Source organism: Sinohyriopsis cumingii, chromosome 11, assembly GCF_028554795.1.
Source record: "Sinohyriopsis cumingii isolate HCF-2022 chromosome 11, ASM2855479v2, whole genome shotgun sequence".
Taxonomy (NCBI): domain Eukaryota; kingdom Metazoa; phylum Mollusca; class Bivalvia; order Unionida; family Unionidae; genus Sinohyriopsis; species Sinohyriopsis cumingii.
The window spans coordinates 74572162-74592469 of NC_142971.1; the positions used below are offsets into that span (position 1 = coordinate 74572162).

General features: G+C 34.7%; 1 protein-coding gene across 1 annotated transcript in view; it reads right to left on the reverse strand.

The window, feature by feature from the left end:
- LOC149788757 (uncharacterized) overlaps nucleotides 1-20308 on the reverse strand; it is a 144660-nt gene that overhangs the window by 39220 nt on the left and 85132 nt on the right. The window contains exons 10-11 of the mRNA XM_089973548.1: nucleotides 7529-8104; nucleotides 5736-5760 (exon numbers count right to left, since the gene is read on the reverse strand). Of these exons, the coding sequence (XP_089829674.1) occupies nucleotides 5736-5760; nucleotides 7529-8104 (601 nt within the window). The remainder of the gene's footprint in view (nucleotides 1-5735; nucleotides 5761-7528; nucleotides 8105-20308) is intronic.

Here is a 20308-nt window from a genome sequence, read left to right on the forward strand (position 1 = left end):
AAATAGAATGGCTTTCTCTTTCTTAGAGAAGTTTATGGTGAAAAAATGTATCATTTCCTTTAAATTACTGCACAACATATAGAGAGATGCTCCCAGGAATTTATCACAAGGGGGAATTTTGTTCTCCTTGTCACAAAGATAAGGGGGAGTAGAAGAAAAGGGGGGGAGGAGGAAATGGCCATAGTTCAGTATTTACATAACATTTCAATATTCATCTCTCTTCATGCTTCATTCTGTAACTGGAATCAAAATCTTTAAAAGACAATGGTTCTCGTTTTATAAGCATTAATAAGCTGATTGTTTTTTTAGATTAATATGTTCCTTTCCTGTGCATGAAGACTGTCCTGTCATTTTTCCTTCATTTTTGTTTAGCTTGATTGGATTTAATGGCCCTCACATGACAAGATTGCTTTCCATTTTAATTCCGCTTTTCTCCTGACCTGAGTCTGATTTTCCTTGATATGGACTATTTTATATCATCTCCAAAACTGCTTTCAAAAAATGGTCAATCCAGTCCCATTCTGCAACAATCCTTATAATAATATTTGTACTGTATATTACATAGGTGATCGCTGTCAAGAGGTTTCTGACTGGTCAAATTTTGTACTAGCCCAGTGAATCTTCTAATGATGGAAGCTGATGGGAATGAGCAATGCTTGATATCATGGCAATTCAAAATTTTCCAGCGACACAGACAGAGTTTGAATAATGGTTTGAAAAATGTGTGGAAATGACAATGGCTTAAATGGAAAATTGATGGAAACATTTTTCAATTATTTTTCCATATTGATTTGAAATACTATTACCAACTCTACAGTAGCGGCCAATGTGTTAAATGAGAAGGAATTGACTAGGATGATTTCAAAGTTATATAACTCCAAACTGATTTACTTCCAGAACTGAAGGAGGGACAACATATATATTATGGGGGGGGGGAAGTGATGATATTGTTGCCAGATGCCGATGTTTATCAAAGTTAGTCATATCTTTGTGGAGTTGTGTTAGTGGCCCACAAGTAGAATCATCTTTCAATGTTGTGATTAACATTGAAAGATCGTATTAAAAAGTATTCAAGTTGTGTTAATATTTTGAGTAAATTCATTGAAAATATATCATAATAAATGGATTCTATTGTTTGTAAGTGATCCATTACGACTGGTCTGATAGTGACTCATTACTGAGTAATAGCATGACAGTAGGAAACAAGCAAATTTAAACTTTCTGCTGACTTATATAAATCTGCATCGCTAATAAACCAATAAAATGTCATTCATAATATCATGTCACACTAACTTAGTATCTTTTCTTCTGACTGTTTGGTCTCATATCAGGTCTTCATGTGACCTGAGCTATGAAAACACAATAAACTAGTTGGGCATGGGATAAATTCTGTCCATTTCCAAATTTCCTGAACTGATGAATGGGATTCACAAAACAGTTAAGTTATGGTTTCTTCTGAGTAACCATGGAGTGGCTACCATCCTTAGTTTCAAACCCCTGGGATCAAATGTTATAAGTACAAAGACAACTGGCAAATATTTTCTTACTAAATTGATATTTGCAGTCATAGTGGGAAGAAATGAATAATCATTCTGTACTAATACCCATGTTTGCAGTGAGCATGGACTGATGAGAGGAGAAAGAGGGTGCTGGAGTTTGCAATACATGGATTTTGCATTATCACTCATGTCTGCAGTGAACAGGGAAAGGGATGGAGATGAAGTGAGTGTTGGAATATACATTATAACCCATGTCTACACTCATCCTGGAGTGCTGGTTGTTGTAAAGAGGGTGTTGGCATATGCAGTATAAAGCAATGAGAATATACAAGGCTTTACATATAGTCATCAGCTTATATGAAACTGTTTTTGACTGTAAATAGCACACAATATTACTTTTATTGATTATAGAGATTGAGATTGGTCTAATTCATTTGATATATGGTAATTCATCCTTCATCCTTTTTTCAGTGCTAAGCTCTGTTTTGATGTCACAGTAAATACCAACTTCTTAGTACATTAAATTTCTTAAAGTATAAAGTCTATTAAAAGTCTGTATATTGGAGGTGACATATGGGGGGGGGGGTCAAGCAGGCCTGGCAACGTTCACATTAGTACTTAAATATACAATATGAACATAACGATGTAATGTATAACATGACCCAGAACTTCTAAACATGCACACAGTAACGTAGTTCATGTATATTTTTGTACACAAAATAATAATTATTAATTTCAATGTATGAAAAATTATATGTAAAATAAATAATTATCATTTGTGGTACTGACCATGCATGAAAAATAAAGGGATTATACTTGAACAAGTTCTACTCGACAACCTAACGGTACAAACGTGCAAAGTAAACATATATTTTCTGTCTCGTTCTGATCTCAACTCAAGAATCTAATTACAATAAAAATAAAAGGACTCAAAAAGATTTTTGTTGTTATTAGTGAATGAAGAGAAAGAGAGATAGAGAGGATTATGCCTCAGTGTGCAAGCTCGTCTTCATTTAGAGTATATGTAGCTGTTATGTTGTGTAATGATGGCAAAATGATTAAGATGGCCGTATTTATTCAGGGTGGGTTTTATTTGTAGCTTTTGCAAAGAGAAAAAAGACTGTTACCTGATGATTGTGATAATCCTCGTGTATTACGGACCTAATATATTCCATTATCAATAAACACTGCTAAATCAACAATTCATTCTTGTTTTAATTATGATGTACATTATCACAACAACCACGGGGCTATCCAGTGTTATTTACATAATAATTAAACATGCTTAGCACTTTGATTATTCCAGTTGAAACCAGATTGAAGGCAAGAATTGACAGAAGAGGTAAAATCAGCGAGGCTGCCAGTAGGGAAATAAGGATCTCTTTAGGGAAATGAAAATTTGTCAATGTGCTATTGTCCATACATCAGATATTATAACAACAAGCGATCATACATTACTTGCTATTCGAACTCACCAGTAAAGATAATAGTGGGGTATATTGTAGAATAAAATGTTAATTATATCCATGTCAAAACAGAACAAGCACTTATAAGATTATATATATATATATATATATATATATATATATCGATTTAATGTTGTCTGTGACTTTCAAATTTATGATGGAAAATGACAAGGTTTTTATATTTTATGTTTTTATGACTATAATGAAACAATAAGACTGAACAAAACAGAAAACAGACCAATTAGCATGTACTGAGATGTAACTTTTGTTGGATAAGAAAATCTTTTTAAAATGCACATGGTATTTTGTTATGGTGACTGACTTAATTAGGAGAACTAATTAATAATAATATTTAAAGGTATGTTCTGTGAAGTCCTCTGTCCATTTGTTAACACCAGCAGATATTGCAATGATAATAAGAGAGCTTATGCACATGGGTGCCCACAAGATTTTTTGCAGGGATGGAGTCAGTCAGTCACGGCCGGGAGAGTTAGTATAGTAAGCAGTCTGAAACTAAAGCTAATATTTACTAAGTGTTTTGAACAGATTCTTGTGACATATTTTCAGCTTCATTTGCATAATTAAACTTGTCGGAAATTATATATATATTTGCAGTATGATTTCTGGGGGGGGGGGGTCATGTGACCTCTGCTGCAGGCACCCATGCTTATTCATCAATCATTATATTTTCTCACCAACAATTAATTAGTAATTTTTATTTTAAAATATGGCAATACGGAATTTTCGATATTTTTTGCAAACGTAAATCTTCTTAGTAAAATTTGTATGTCCGATAATTTATTGGATTTTTTGAAAAATACAAAGTGATATGTACAAAAACTTATGATACTTTTAAGTAATTATTATTTTGATTACTGGATTGTGTATGAAAAATTAAAGGGTACAAAAAAATACATCAACATACGGTGTGCAATGACTGAAACCATGCTGTTTAACTGAAACAATTCTAAACTTGACCTTTCCCCCATCTCTGCATGTTTGACTTATAGATGACAGCTACTTCTATGTAAATAGTCAACATCTATAAGCCCTATCTTGTTCAACTTGTGAATGTTTCACATGCTGCAATCTTTCGCCACTTATTATGGCTGGATTCAGCCTGTAAGACTTGACTTTTGTATGAACATACCTGACAATTTAGGCAAAATACCAACTGAAAAATGTCCTTGGGATAATCATGATATTGTTTCCTATGAACAGTTGTCTTTTCAAAGGAAAATACTGGTAATACTGAAAAGACTCTTTTATCAGGAAGATCAGTACACATGTACCTATTTTAGTACAGCCTGATAATAAAAAAAATCCAAATAATGAATGAACAATTACTATGCATATTACCTTGTTCAAAACCAATGACATACAAGACCTTTAAATATTAAGTTTACAGATGCAGCATGAATTCCAATTTCTTTATATGCTTTTTGAAAATAATGGGTTTCCTTACTCTTTGTAATTAAAGTTGTTTAACATGAAAAGCATGTTGTGTACCTTTTGTACAAAAAACTAAAATAATTTCTCTGGCAATGAATGGTAATAATGCATACTACAGATACGCATATAAATTAAAAATACTCAATGAGTTTTAATAAGGCAATACTAAAAATTCACCAATGATATTAAACTTGCTTCCAGATATTTAGGAATGTGATAAGTAGTTTAGTTTTTAGAAATAAAGACAAACAATTGTTTTTGCTTTTCATGCTGCAAATATATCCATAAACAAAATCAATACAAAATAAAAGCTCTTTGAAGGGACTGATGCTCGACTATCCAAAACTTACACATTTAAAGGAATTCAAGAAAAGGCTATTCATTTCAACTTTTCGCTGTCTAATACCATATCTAATATTTTTGATTGATAAGATTTTCAAATTAGGCAATGTGACAAGACTTTCAATATGTTCGTTGCAGCAGCCATATTGTGAAGTCAGACTGGCACTATTTTGATATAATTTTCTATCGAGGAGTAGAGATCAAAAGATTCACAAGATGACCAACACAGTGACCATATTGGATGTCCGAGAGGAATTATATCCATTTGGGACCAACTAGACATCATAATAAGTCTTCCATTCACAGGACTTTCATGTGAGAAGAAGTAGCTATAAAAATATTTTCAAGCTGACTTCAATGGCAGCCAAATTAGTTGTTTAATCATCATCTGTTTAATTTAGGAACCACTGGGCATCATAATTAGTCTTTTACTGAAACCTCCAGGTTGTTAAGACTATCCATTCAGATAGTGTAGCAATAAAAAGACCTTCAATGTGGCTGATTATGGTGGCCATAGTGGATGTCAGAGCTTCACTAGTTTCATGTATGACCTACTAGACTTTGACATGAAACAGTTATGGCAATACTCCTAATAGTTTAACAGAAATGAAAACAAACTTATGCTAAGAGATGGATGTATGTTTGATGACAGACACCAGACAACAACCAATTAACTCTTCTGACATATGACCAATACACCTAAAGAAAACAAATATTTATGACTGTATGTAGACAATCTTAACATCAATGCATCTAATTAAAATTCTCCTCATTTACTATCTCTTCATCTGCTTTATTTATCAGGGATGCAGAACACTATTTTGGTTTAGTAGGGCTAAGACATCTTTAAGCTATTTTGTTTTCAAGCTTATTATAATATTAACTGCAGGTGAGACAAAAACAGATGACCCTGACCAAAAACTTACCCTAGTCATACTAGTTTCTTATTATGAAATAGAAAATGTAATATACTTACAAGGATCACCATCTCCAGATTGTTCCTGAAATTAAAACAAACCCAACTTTTACTTACATTTGATATTTGTTGCATTATGTATCAAACCCTTACTCAATCTTAATAATATTCTATGCAAAATTACATCAGAGATGATTTTAAAGACTGTTATGTCCTAGTTTACAATTTAAAACAAAAACCCTATATCTTGAAGTAGATGAAATGTAGTGTAGATGTAAAATCAATGGTAATCTTTGAAGATCAACACAAGTTTAAACAAAACTCCCTCGAACGAGCTGATGCTCCAATGACTGAAAAATTCACCGCTAAATACAAAGTGATTCATGGGGAAATCTGGACCAGAGAACTACTGAGAGTATGCTAAGTGTGAAACATGATAACCACAGTGAATGCCATCAGTGGTCACCAAACAGTAATTTTGTGAAGGAAATTAAAAATTAAATTGGATGCTATTAAAAAGCTTTACAGTGAACTATAACATAAGCAATCCTGCATATTCATTAATTGACAATATACTGGTACTGACTCGTATTGCCTATAGCTACATCAGAAACAAAATCCAATTTATATTCAAAACTTGCTGTTATATACTATTAAAAGAATACATATTATGGCCAAACATTGCACTTATTTGTTTCATAGTCCCTTTGAAAAATGTCAAGTTTATATTTATAAAAATCTACTGGTTTATAAGTCAATATACTGATCAAAATTTGTAACTCTACTGTTTTGAGAGCCTGGTTCTGTCACATGTATGAAGAAGTCTTTTAGTGAAAACCAATATGATTATTAGTAATTTCCAATACTTGGAGCATAAATATTGTAAAAGTTCAAATTTTTGGACAATATCACACTGCCTTCATCAGCATTGATCATGTGACTTATAATGATCACATGATAACGAGAAGACTGGTAAAGATGGGTAGTAATTCAAGCCCCAAGTCCTTGTTTAGTATTGGCTTCCACTGTTGTATTTCAATCACTTCCTTTCCATGTGCTGTCCCCAGATGTGATGACCATAGGCTGATTGGGGACACTGGAATGTCCCATATTGCTGCAATGTCCATGTATGACAGATGAATCTCTACTGATGTGTTCCTTAATCTTTGTTTCTTACACTGTTTCACAAATGTAGTCATTCTCACATTCAGTACAGTTTGACATGATAAACCTTGCCACTTTTTTCAAATTTTGTTTGCTTTGCCCTTCACATGTATAAATTGTTTTCTTAAATAGTTGTATGGCTTGTGATAAAAATTACTCCCATGTTGTCTGAATACTCTAGCCAAATGTTTAACATTAGTACTAATGAAGGCAGTGCGATATTGCCAAAAGTGTTTAACCCTTTAAGACATTTATGCTGCAAGTCTGGGAAATTCCTAATAATTATGAATTATCCAGAGCAAGGAAGCAACATTTCCAGTTAGAAGCCTATATGATCATCCAATCACGATGACTGGCAATAGCAAGATTTGAAGCTAGCCACTGTAATGGCCATATTGGACATCGGATTGATACCATTTTCATTTAGGACCAACTAGATACCTGAAGTATTCTGTGAAAACCCCATGTGTGACTTTCCAAGACTAGCAATAACCAAGAGACGGTTGTCAGTTGACACAAAAAAGATCATCCAACAAGCTCCATCTTGTTTAGGACCAGTTGAAAAGCAAAATAACAAAAAAATATTGAACAAAAAAATTGGTTTCAACTTAAAGAACATAATGCATTGTATTTCCAAGTGTTAAATAAAATCTCTTATTAAACTTAACATCTAATTTGCTCGTACTCACCTGATCTTCAAACCAGAAGCCCAAAACTTTGCATGACTCAATCATGTGATCATGTAAATCACAGTGTACTTCCGCATTGTCTTTGAGAAGGGCTACAGGAATCAGGCTGTCGATACTGACACCACTGGATTCAGGACACTGTATACAGTACTCAAACTTCAGACTCTGACCCAGGTATCCAATGATGTTATTGAGGTTGGTAGTGATGAACTCTCTTACCCCCATGCACAGCTTTGAAGATGGAGTCTTGACCTTGATTCCCATTTTTGTGACTCTCAAAAAGATAATGTACTCTCTAAAGTACAGGATCAGTTTGTGATTCTGGTCAAGCTCAAAAACACAGCAGCCACAAAAGATCAGATTCTCTTGCACAGCCTCTTTCTTCTTTGTGGCTATTGGCCAGTGAGCAATACAGGCAGCAATGAGTCTATGAAAGATCGGACTGGGTAGGAATTTCCCTGTGAAGACATAGCACAGGACTGGAGAACTCTCCATCTGATCATTTGGTTTGGGGCAGATGACCTCTTCCGGTGTTTTCTGCTGAAGCATGAATGGGGCAAGGAAGTAATTCTCCTCCTGGTAAATGAATGGAATCAATTTTAATGGGCTTATTTCATAGAAATTAAAGTGTGTAATTTGCAGTAAATATACAATACACCAATGTGAGAAAAAAAACTTGAACAATCTACTGAAATCTACCAGTTTTTCACATAATGCTGATGATCTTTATTGTCTTCATTTTTTAATCTGATAGGAAAGTCCCTGTGACAAAACTTGTTCAAGATAACCACAACCATTTCGCATGAAGGTCCCCTATTAATCAAACATATACTTCTGTTGCTAACTGGATCAAGCTCTTGAACATTTTGAACTCTGAAGAAAAAAAATCACTTTCCTACAATTGATACAGTTTTGAATATACAGTGTGACCCCACTATAGCACGCTCCGTTATAACACAAATTCGGATATAACACAGTCATGGCATGGCTTCTGAAATTTTATATACATGTAGTTTTCTTAAAAGTACGAAAAACAGGTAAAAAGTTTATTATCATTTTGGGAAAGAGATCACACATGAATAATACAAGATGACTGTGGCATGTCTCCTGAAATTTTGTATGTATTTTTCTTGTACACAAAAAAATATTTTCCTCTTAAAAGTACGAAAAATAACATGTAAAAAGTTTATTCTGGGATTGCATCAGGCTTCACCAATGTCACAAACTGTGATTTTATTTTCCTTACTGGCGGCAAAACATACCATCTGGCGAATTTTTTTTAATTAGCGACACTGTTGGCTGTTTAAATGTTTATATACAACCATTGGTTTGGAGTGGAGAAATTCAGAGGCCCCATTAAAGAAAGCTGCAAACTTGATATAAAATGCACTGAAATTTATCTCTTGTTAAATAAACAATTTCTTTGTCCATATTGACAAACCATCTTAACAGTGCATCATTATATCATAATATGCAGATGTCGACATCGAGCATGAGTACTGTATGTTGTGAGATATCCGCTTTTTTCGTTGTTGACATTTCTGGTAGGCTATACATGCTGGCCAGTACATATGGCAGAGGTGGAACCTGGGAAAATCCAAGGAGAACCAACTTACTGAAGATACTGGCAAGCTTTCTCACATGCCAACATTGGCTCAGGCTTAGATTCAAACCCATGTGGACAGAGGTGAGATGGCAGTGATCAGTATAGGTAAGCGCCTGAGACAGTGCAGTCACAGGGTGTCCCAATGTAAATTGTAGAAAATGCACACATATAAAATTCTCAGTGACAAGTTGGTAGTTATAGTGAATGCAACCATTTTTTCCTAGTCAGGATCAGAGAATGAGTGGTTTTCCTTACATCTGTCACTTTTGCTCGGTGTAACTAGAGCCATTAAAATGAAAGGGTATATTTTTAATATTTTATGTAAACTAATATTATTAAGAATAATAAAACAACATAATTGCTGTAATAATAATAATAATAAAAATTATAATTTGTTGAACATTTCTTGCCTTCCATTTATTTGCAAAATTATGTCAGGTCAAGTTACACATAAATAAACATTGACTTGAACCGAGTTAAAATTCGTTCACTTTTATCTATAGGAAGGTCACTTAGAACAAAGTCAGTAGCAACTTGGTTTGTAAATCTGTTCAAGTAACAATACAGAATGAAGCTTGAAGCTTAAAATAGGTGCTAAATTTAAGTAACAGTACAGAAAAAAGCTGTCAGTCTAACATAGGTGTTAGATCTCTTTATGTAAAAGTACAAAATGAAGCTTGGACTTGAACATTAATGTTAAAAAAATTTAAGTAACAGTAACAGATGAAGCCTGAAGTTTACGTAAGGTGTCTAATCTCTTCAAGTACCATTTATACTCGCTTATTACCTCCGTTAAAACTTCTGGCAACACAAATCCTGATCTGCCATAGCATAATGTATATGTAGATAAGGGTCAATGTTGTTTTGTTCTAATGATTACTCAAACTGCACAAATCAAGATCTGCCAGCACATTATGTGATGGAACATCTGTGTCTATGCAGTTTGCAGTTCGACTTGACACATAAGTGAGTATATACAGTAACAGTCTGACAGTACAGAATAAAGCTTGAAGTTTAACATAAATGCATTACAAACATGCAAAAAGTCAACATAAATGATGATTCTCAAGAACTATGGATACATGATGATACTATAATAACAGGTACAAAATACATACTGTGCATTCAAAGTTTGTTATTTTTATTTCATTTTTTTTCCCTCCATTTATCATGGTGAGTTTACACAAGTGTACTTTAATTTGTTGCAAGATAAGTAAAAAGGAAAGTGTGACAACAATTTAAAACATCAACCCATGATCTTTTCCCTGAGGATAGGACACCCAAATGTTGCATTCAGAGCACATTTTAAACCAATATTTTCATATAAAATGGCTTATAGTTAGAGATTGTAAAGAAGATGTTACACAACACTCAGCATGCTGTACAATATATAGAATATGCATCAAAATATCTACTGCACAGCATTCATTGAACACATGAACTTTCCAATATTTTTGTAGCAATAATAAAAACAAATGTACAGTGTGTATGAACCATAACACAACGTAAACTTTCCTGTATTTTTAGGAATTATAAAAATAACTGTACAGTTTGAATGGAACATAAGCGTACATAAGCTAACATATTTCTCTAATAATAATAATCATAGTAGTGGACACAGTAGAAAGAAAAAAAAAGATCATCAAATTTATTCATTGGGTGATTAATCCACTCCTTTATGATTGATAAACATTGTTATATACATGCATTTACATGTACTCAGTTTAAATTCTGCTGTATGCTTCTTGCTATCTTGTCCTTTTTATCATCATTCAGAGTGGGCTGTTTAGTGTGACTGATTTGTAAAAACCCTGACATCATTCAGAGTGGGCTGTTCAGTGTGACTGATTTGTAAAATCCCTGACATCATTCAGAGTGGGCTGCTCAGTGTGACTGATTTGTAAAAACCCTGACATCATTCAGAGTGGGCTGTTCAGTGTGACTGATTTGTAAAAACCCTGACATCATTCAGAGTGGGCTGTTCAGCATGACTGATTTGTAAAATCCCTGACATCATTCAGAGTGGGCTGTTCAGTGTGACTGATTTGTAAAATCCCTGACATCATTCAGAGTGGGCTGTTCAGTGTGACTGATTTGTAAAAACCCTGACATCATTCAGAGTGGGCTGCTCAGTGTGACTGATTTGTAAAAACCCTGACATCATTCAGAGTGGGCTGTTCAGTGTGACTGATTTGTAAAATCCCTGACATCATTCAGAGTGGGCTGTTCAGTGAGACTGATTTGTAAAAACCCTGACATCATTCAGAGTGGGCTGCTCAGTGTGACTGATTTGTAAAAACCCTGACATCATTCAGAATGGGCTGCTCAGTGTGACTGATTTGTAAAAACCCTGACATCATTCAGAGTGGGCTACTCAGTGTGACTGATTTGTAAAAATCCTGACATCATTCAGAGTGGGCTGTTCAGCATGACTGATTTGTAAAATCCCTGACATCATTCAGAGTGGGCTGTTTAGCATGACTGATTTGTAAAAACCCTGACATCATTCAGAGTGGGCTGTTCAGTGTGACTGATTTGTAAAATCCCTGACATCATTCAGAGTGGGCTGTTCAGTGTGACTGATTTGTAAAAACCCTGACATCATTCAGAGTGGGCTGCTCAGTGTGACTGATTTGTAAAAACCCTGACATCATTCAGAGTGGGCTGTTCAGCATGACTGATTTGTAAAAAACCCTGACATCATTCAGAGTGGGCTGTTTAGCATGACTGATTTGTAAAAACCCTGACATCATTCAGAGTGGGCTGTTCAGTGAGACTGATTTGTAAAAACCCTGACATCATTCAGAGTGGGCTACTCAGTGTGACTGATTTGTAAAAACCCTGACATCATTCAGAGTGGGCTGTTCAGCATGACTGATTTGTAAAATCCCTGACATCATTCAGAATGGTATGTTCCGTGTGACTGATTTGTAAAATCCCTGACATCACTCATAGTAAACTGACCAGTGTAGAGGAATTATACAAAAACTTGACGTTATTCAGAGTGGGCAGTTTAGTGTGGTTGATTTGTGTAAAAACTTCATACATGCCAACCCCTGGCAAGGAAAAAGTGTAATCCAAGTACACGGAGTAATCCAAGCAGAAAAAGAGTAATCCACATAATAATAATAATAATAATATTAATAATAATGCTTTATTTATAGAGGGTGACTCGTTAGTCAAGGACTATTCTCCCTTGAGGCCCTCTTAAGGAGAGTATAACAATGCACATTATATGAAGATAGCAATAATTACTGTTTATTTTAACATATATAGTATTAAAATACTAAATTCCATTATCTATGCTAATGATATCTCTTCTTAAATACTCTAATATTTTCTGCATATTTTACATGTAGTGGAAGCTTGTTCCACAGAACTGTACCAGAGTACTGGAAGCTCTTTCTAAATTTTTCTGTTCTTGGCTTTGGTGGTAGGTTTCCATGTGATATTGATCTTAACTGGTATGGTGTTGAAAAAGGCCTGAATAAGTCCTGAAGATACTCTGCTGCAGTTCCATGTAGCCGTTTATATAAAAGAACTGCCTTGTGAATATCTATCCTGTTATATATTGTGAACCATCTGAGTTCTGTAAATAATGCTTTTGAGGGATAATCAATAGATGCATCTAAAATTATGCGTGCTGCTTGTTTCTAAAGTTTATAAATCCTGTCAAGCTCAGATTTAGCACAGTTTTAATGAGCATATGTACAAAATGATTTATTTACCCCTCTGTTCTTTTAATATCAATTACTGCTTCACACTTTTATATATATAGCACTTTCAGCTTTAAAAATCTACAGTCTCTCATACTGCATTTCAAAACACTTTGCACCAGCTGAGACTATGAATGTTTTGCACATCAACAGAGCACTAAGTACTGGACTGCAGAACCTGGATCTGAATTTTTGGCTTTATTTTTGTTAACAGTACTAAACAATCACTCACAGTTTGCATTAGAATGGTAAAGAACCAATATTCCTTACATAACCTGACAAAGAGGAGGAAATTTATATCTTCCAGTTACTGGGTATTTTAGCTGGGAAATAAGATACCATTGCACAACAGCTCTGTCTGCATGAAGCACATCGTCAGGTAGAATGCCAACTTGATACTACAGGAGTTCTCCTTCTAATTTATCAGCAGCCTTTCCTGCAGCATGGTGCATCATATGATATGAACAATGATGGAGACATTTGTCAAAATATAGAATGCAACTCCTTTATGAATTCCAGTCATCACTGATGCAGTATCAGCTGAAAACCCCATACAGTTCTGCCAACTTATGTTTATTCAAACCATTATTATGCATGTCAAAAATGATTTATCCAGTGGAATCTACTGTTAAATTTGGTAATGAAAGAAGAGCACTCTGACTTTGCCCTTTTCGTTGTCAACGTCTCTTACACAGACTGGGTAAAACTTTTTGTCACAATCACTACTCCTGTCTGCTGCAATACTAAACAGCCCAATTTTCATGGCTTCTGCAGTTTTAAGTGAATTATCTTCTGCTAAACACCAAACAATATCAGATAATTTTGCTAATGCACATGCATATTTTCTGCAATCAGAATTTTGGAATCAGGAAACATCAGTTTGAACAAAGGACCAATATAGTCTTCTGCTGCTAGGGGCAATCTGTGTTCTATTAAGAACTCGGTAAATAACACCTCTACATTTATAAAATTTGTGTCCATAATTTAGCTCTGCTGTAAAAAAAAAAAAGTTCTTTAGTACTGGAGTTAGTAAAATGAGCTTATTCAAGGTTTCTTTTTTTTAATATGATGGACATATTTTTCAAAATACCCTGTACACAGCTAGCGTTACTCCACATCAAATTTATCACCAGAAATAATATTAAAATCCTTTACACATAGCTTGCATTGGGCTTGAAGGGGCCCTAGAGTGGGACACTGTAGTGTAATTCATATATTCATCTCTGAATCAGTTTTTCTTCTTTTTCTAATCCATCTGTGAAATTATTTGAAACACATTTTTGCTCTAACACATGCATCAACTAGAATAAATCGGACTTGACTTTTAGCGCCAAATACCTACGGACTGGTTCTGTATCAACTGTTTTCACTGTAGGTGTATTTCCCATCTAATATGCATTGATTTAAGATGATAACTGTGCCAATGAAGCATGTATTTTACTGCCCACATTTATTACCTAAACCCCCTTGCAAATTTATTTGGGTACATATATTATTTTCTTCAGCTGACTGACCTGGTTACTTATAACACGATTTGGTCTATAACATGGTCGGGATCTATGGCTACCAGCTACTGTCTTATAGTGGGGTCACACTGTGTGTGTGTGTGTGTGTGTGTCTACATATATATATATATATACACACCAAGAACCACTTCCCTTACATACAGAATGGTTAGCCCCCTGACAAATCTAAGTCTAACATGCAACACAGTATGGACCATTTCTTTTTAGTTTATGACAATTTCAATCTAACAAACAGTATCATGAAGACAAGGTGATGCACCAACCTGCACCAGGAAAGCCTTACAGTCTACCATCAGACCTTCTTGGGGGTGACTACTCATATCATCAACAATAATTTCATCAAATTTATTCTGTCAAAAATGTTTCATCAATTTCATTTTGCTGAACTCATTTAGCTGACATCTTTTTCAGCAATCATTTAGTCAGTCATTTTGTTGAGACTGATATAAAAATCATGGAATCAAATTTTTAAGTAAATCTTGTTTCTCTGAGAATACATAACCAACCACATTACATTAGGAATATTTGCCTGCTATCTCATGAATCCAGCCCTATAAAAAGACGAAAAATTGTCTTTCCCATCATCTATATTGATAGACGAAGGGCAATAAATCTTGTCCATTACCTCCCCTTGATACCACAGTCACCAGCTTTTAGCTGAGCAAGACGCTAATAAGGGTACTCGTATGCTGGGTGGTTGGGAGGGTGTTATCATAAATTTCACCTTTCTTCCAATCCAACTAAAGATGGGAAGGAATGAAATGATTTGCTAGAAAAACCATCTGACATAGACCATTCTTTGAAATATTAGGATTAAGTGCTGTAAAATATTCAGTTCAGAATTAAAAGGTGCTGCCAATAAATCCAGGCAACATAGTCAATAGGAATTCTCATATTATTTAGGACAGCTCCAAAAGTAGTGATATGATATATTTGACAAATTCCATTACTGACTGATCAAATAATAACAACATTTCGATGTGGCACACAAATAAATTCAAGATGAAATTAGATGAGGCATGCCTGATTTTTAAAATGGATCTGAGAAAAAAATGCATGTAATAGAGATAAAGGTAAGACTAGAGTGAATATTAATGATCAGCTGGGATGCTGGACTATTTAGAAGGGTTTAACTTAGACTGAAGACAATCAAACATAACATGGTGTTGGTTACTTACGTTTACTGTCAACTGAAATTGGTTGACCCATAGATATAACCAATCAACATCGGATTAATTCGTACTCAAGTGAAAAATGGCATGGTGTCTCAGTTTGAGAAAGAAATTAAATGGCTCATGATGTGAAGAAACCTGGATTTTATCTGGTTTTAATGAATACCAACAATGTTTATGACCATCCTCTTTCAAGATTCAGTTGTTGTTGTTGTAGGGTTTAACACCATTTTTCAGCACACGATAGGCTATACATGATGGCCAATATTAACGGTGGAGGAAGAACCCGGGAAAACTCCGGAAAGAACCACCGACCCACGAGAAGCTACTGGCAAGCTCTCTCACATATCCACATTGGCTGAATCCGAGACTCGAACTCAAGATTCAGTTTTATTCAGATGATTGATACATATGACTTTTGCACATAATGGCAGCATTAGGACTTTAACAGATGATCTTTTCGCCTTGATGACATCCCTAAAGAAAGCAGTTATCTTTTGTTTCAACACGACACATTACTGTTGTGCATTAGAATTTCCCAAATTAATGATCCTTGGATCAATTTACTATACTACTCTAGGAAATATTTCCATCAGAATACGTCCATTATAGATGCAATGCACCAACAGATCTCCATCATAAAGGTGCTTGTATTCAAATAATATTCTCCTTTAATATTTGATTAATTGAGATCAAGGAGAAAAGGCAAAGAAACACAATGATCTGATCAATCTAATTTAAACAAATGAAAATTAAAAAGCTGCGCTTTGGGTAGGAGAAACCATGGGTAGCACAGATAACGTTCACAAACTTTCCTTACCAGGTTTTATCATTTGTGTGACTCTTTATCATGTTTGCAAGAAACCTAAAGTCACATGGCCTGGCAGCATCTCTCTTTGACTACAGATTCAGGAGGAGAAAAGATAAGCCTTTCAATATGGCTGCTGTGATGGATACATTAGACAACCAAGCAGCATTATTTTAATTCGGAACCAATGTGAGATGAATGTGCATGCATGTGTGTGTGTGTGTGTGCATATTTTGTGTGGATATCAAGTTTCATGCCAATCTTGAAAGTAGTTTAGAATGTGTATGATAACAAACTTTAGGAAAGAGACAGAAGAAAAAAATATGGACAATTGGCAATAAGTGATCCCATAAACTCTTCTGGTGCTTGACCAGAATAGCTAGTTGAAATGCATCAGTTTACATTCGTGCAATATCACTTACTGAAACAATTTTATATTAAGTAAACACTGTAATTCAATTTCACTACTTAAATACATGTCAGTCTTAAAAATTAACATAAACTTTAAAACTAATAAATATGACTAAGGATTGTCCCAGCAATATATATATAAATGTAGGGAAGGCACTTTCAAATTCAACCAACCCCCAATCTGATTTGTTTTACTTGAAAAACATTGCTCCCTACAAGAGCTTGTTATTTTACATCATTTCTACCTAGGGTTTAGAGGGAAGTGGAAGTGATTTTAATGTTGGGTTGGGTACATAAGTGACTTAATGACAGCTGACTGCACGTAAAATCTACTGAATTCTTCAAGAACATATATTCCAATGCATATTTTGTTTTATTTCAGTGATACTATGGACTTTGAATCCAGGAGTAGCAGATGCGATCTCCCACTTCTAGTACTTAGCATGAGACTTGTACTCTAGGATTGTTGGACTTCCATTGCAGAGTGGTATCCTACTCAGACATAAAATGTTGCCATTCACTTGCAGAAATTCATTGGTTCTACCAAGGTGGTACAGTAGGACTCAGCTATAACACAGTAGTTGGGAGCCATAGAATCCAACCGTGTTATGAACCAAACCGTGTTATATACAACCAAGTCAGTTAGCTGAAGAAAATGGATCCCCCCCCCCCCCGAAAAAAAAATTGTGGAGGGGTGGCAATAAATGCGGGTGGTAAAATATGTGCTTCATCGGCACAGTTGCTATCTTGAATTAATGCATATTAAATGAGAAATACACCTGTAGTGAAAAGAGAGAAGACATAATATAATAGTTTACTTTATTTAGAGAACCATGAATTGGTACATATACGTGAATACTGTTTATATATAAATGTCTAATGTATAGCATGAATAGAGTATCAATGCCGTGTACTTACCTGCGAACCTCATCATATACAATGAATCCACAATGCAAGTGATTCCATCGAAAATATCCATACACAGCTTTAAAATTATTGTTAATTTTGTAACAGGTCATATTGGTCTGAATTCAGTGGAAAAACATAGTACAATCAGGTAACGAATGACGAATCACATTTACTTTGAAGTACGTTCAAAGTCGGTAAAAGTTAGTTTGCATTTTAAACCGCCGTTGGCATAAACTTTTTCCCTACAAAAAGTAAACTTTCACAGCACAGGTTTAAGTGTTCCAGTCACGTTGGAAAATGCAAAAATCCATCAGATTCCATCACTTTTATTTAAGTTTGGTACTGATTTTCTTTGAAGAAAACTTCTTTACTGTTATTGAAAGATTGTAGTCAGCTTTCTTTGATGAAGGGTGCATGCGCTTTTGAAGTCGTCGCTAAAGAACAGCTTTGGAGAACCAAACGATTGCCCATTTCTTATTGTGGCGGCAACATCAAATAATTGTATTGCATGATTGAGATGGGGATTTTTTCAATTTGCTGAGTACGTTTTCATAACAGTCAGTGCTTCAAAGGTAATTTGTTTCCTTTGAAATTTCAGCAAACTGTTTTATCTGGATACATTTTTAAAAGGATTTGGCCATCGTTTAAACTTTTGTAGTTACTGTCCCTCCATGCCTACTGAATAAACCAATAAGAATTTTTATATTATTACTTTTTTTTAATACATTTGTGGTAGCAGCATGATGCTGCCTTCTATGCATGCGTCTGAAAATTAACAAAGGGCCAATGAACGATAGAGACACAGGTGTTCTGATGACATGGATTGTTACAGAAAATGTGTGTTCTGAAAAATTTAATTCTGAGTGAAAATAAGAGGAATTTTACTTACCATCCACATACAAATGCCAGTCTTTGTAAATATATTAATTACTAGCGAGTGGCCAAAAATCTGATGAAATACGGATTACGAGAGAATGCCTCGTCCAGTTGATCTCCGTTACCAGAAATGTCAACAACAAAAAAGCGGATATTTCACAACATACAGAACTCATAGCAGATGTCAGGATAAGCGGATTATGATATAACAATGCACTGTTTGGATGGTATGTCACTATATGCAAAGAATTTGTTTATGTAACAATAGATAAATTTCAGTGCATTTTATATCCAGTTTGCAGCTTCCTTTCATGGGGCCTCTGAATATCTGCACTCTAAACCGATGGTTGCATATAAAAGTTTAAACAGCCAACAATGTCGTCAACAAATAGAAAAAGCCACATGGTATGTTTTGCAGCCAATAAGGAAAAACAATCCAAGTTTGCGACATTGGCGAAGACCTACGTGATCCCAGAATAAACTTTTTATGCATTTTTTTACTTTTAAGAAACAAAAAATACTTTTTCGTGTATGAAAAATAATACATTTTTGTATATGAAAAAAATTTACATAAAATTTTGGGAGCCAAGCCACGATCGTCATGCATTATTCATAGGCGATCTCTTCATCAGCAACTTTTTACTTTTTTTTTCTTCGTACATTTTAAGAATTTTTTTGTGCACAAGAAAAAGACATATATATGAAATTTCGGGAGCCACGCCATGACCGCATTATATCTGAATTCATGTTATAAAGGAGTGTGCTATAGCGGGGTCACACTGTATATGGTGTTTGAAAAAGTACTTTGGGTTTCCTCTGACAATAAAATTGGCTTCATATATAAGAGTTAAAATTAGTGTGAAACCTATAGGGGGCACTCACCAGTTAATATGTACTTTTGAGAGAGTGACGTATGTAAGGTGAAGTAGTTCGCATTTAAAACATGCACAATGGAGAGAATGTTGGCATACCTCTATGCTACATTAATGTAATGTGGATGATATTTCTTTGGATATTGTACTTTTGGAAATTTTACATGATTTAAGCACACTGCTAACTAAAATGACTGCTCCCTTGTGTTAAAACATCAGCCTGAATTTGTTTAAAGTACACTATACATAGCAGCTATTAAAATAGGGAAAATGAATTTGCCAGACTAGACAATACCACCTTCTGAAAGTGCAATGAATGAATTACCAAACATATAAAATGCAAAAAAAGTTATCGGCTCTTTTTTATACAATTTACCTCTGAAGTTCAGGAAGTGAAAATGACCAAGCAAAGCTAGCACATTTTTGAAAGGTACACATCTGAACTAAGCCAAGCTGTATACTCTATAATCCATAGTACACCCATCAATAATACACCAAAAAAATGGGAATTAAAGGTTTTTTGAATTATACCTAAGATATACAAAGTATGTTTTAAATAGCCAGTATAACCAGTGAGGAAAGCCAGGGAAATTCTTTTTCTTTAAAATCCTAACCCTATGCAAAATATGAAACCATAGAGTGCCACCATAATGATCTGCCAGCAACCTGAGGTCTTGTCTCTAACTGACCAAAGTGTTGGAGAGACATAAAACCCAAATCAACTGGAGCCCCACCTGCCCGATTAGTCTAGATGCTTGCCTTTACAGATCATTCAGATCTCACCTATGTCAGTGTTATATTGACCAACGTGGGTTGATGGTTTTTCTGGCTCTTCCTCCTTCAAATATACTGGCCGCCATGTCGAGCCTATCATGTGCTGAAAA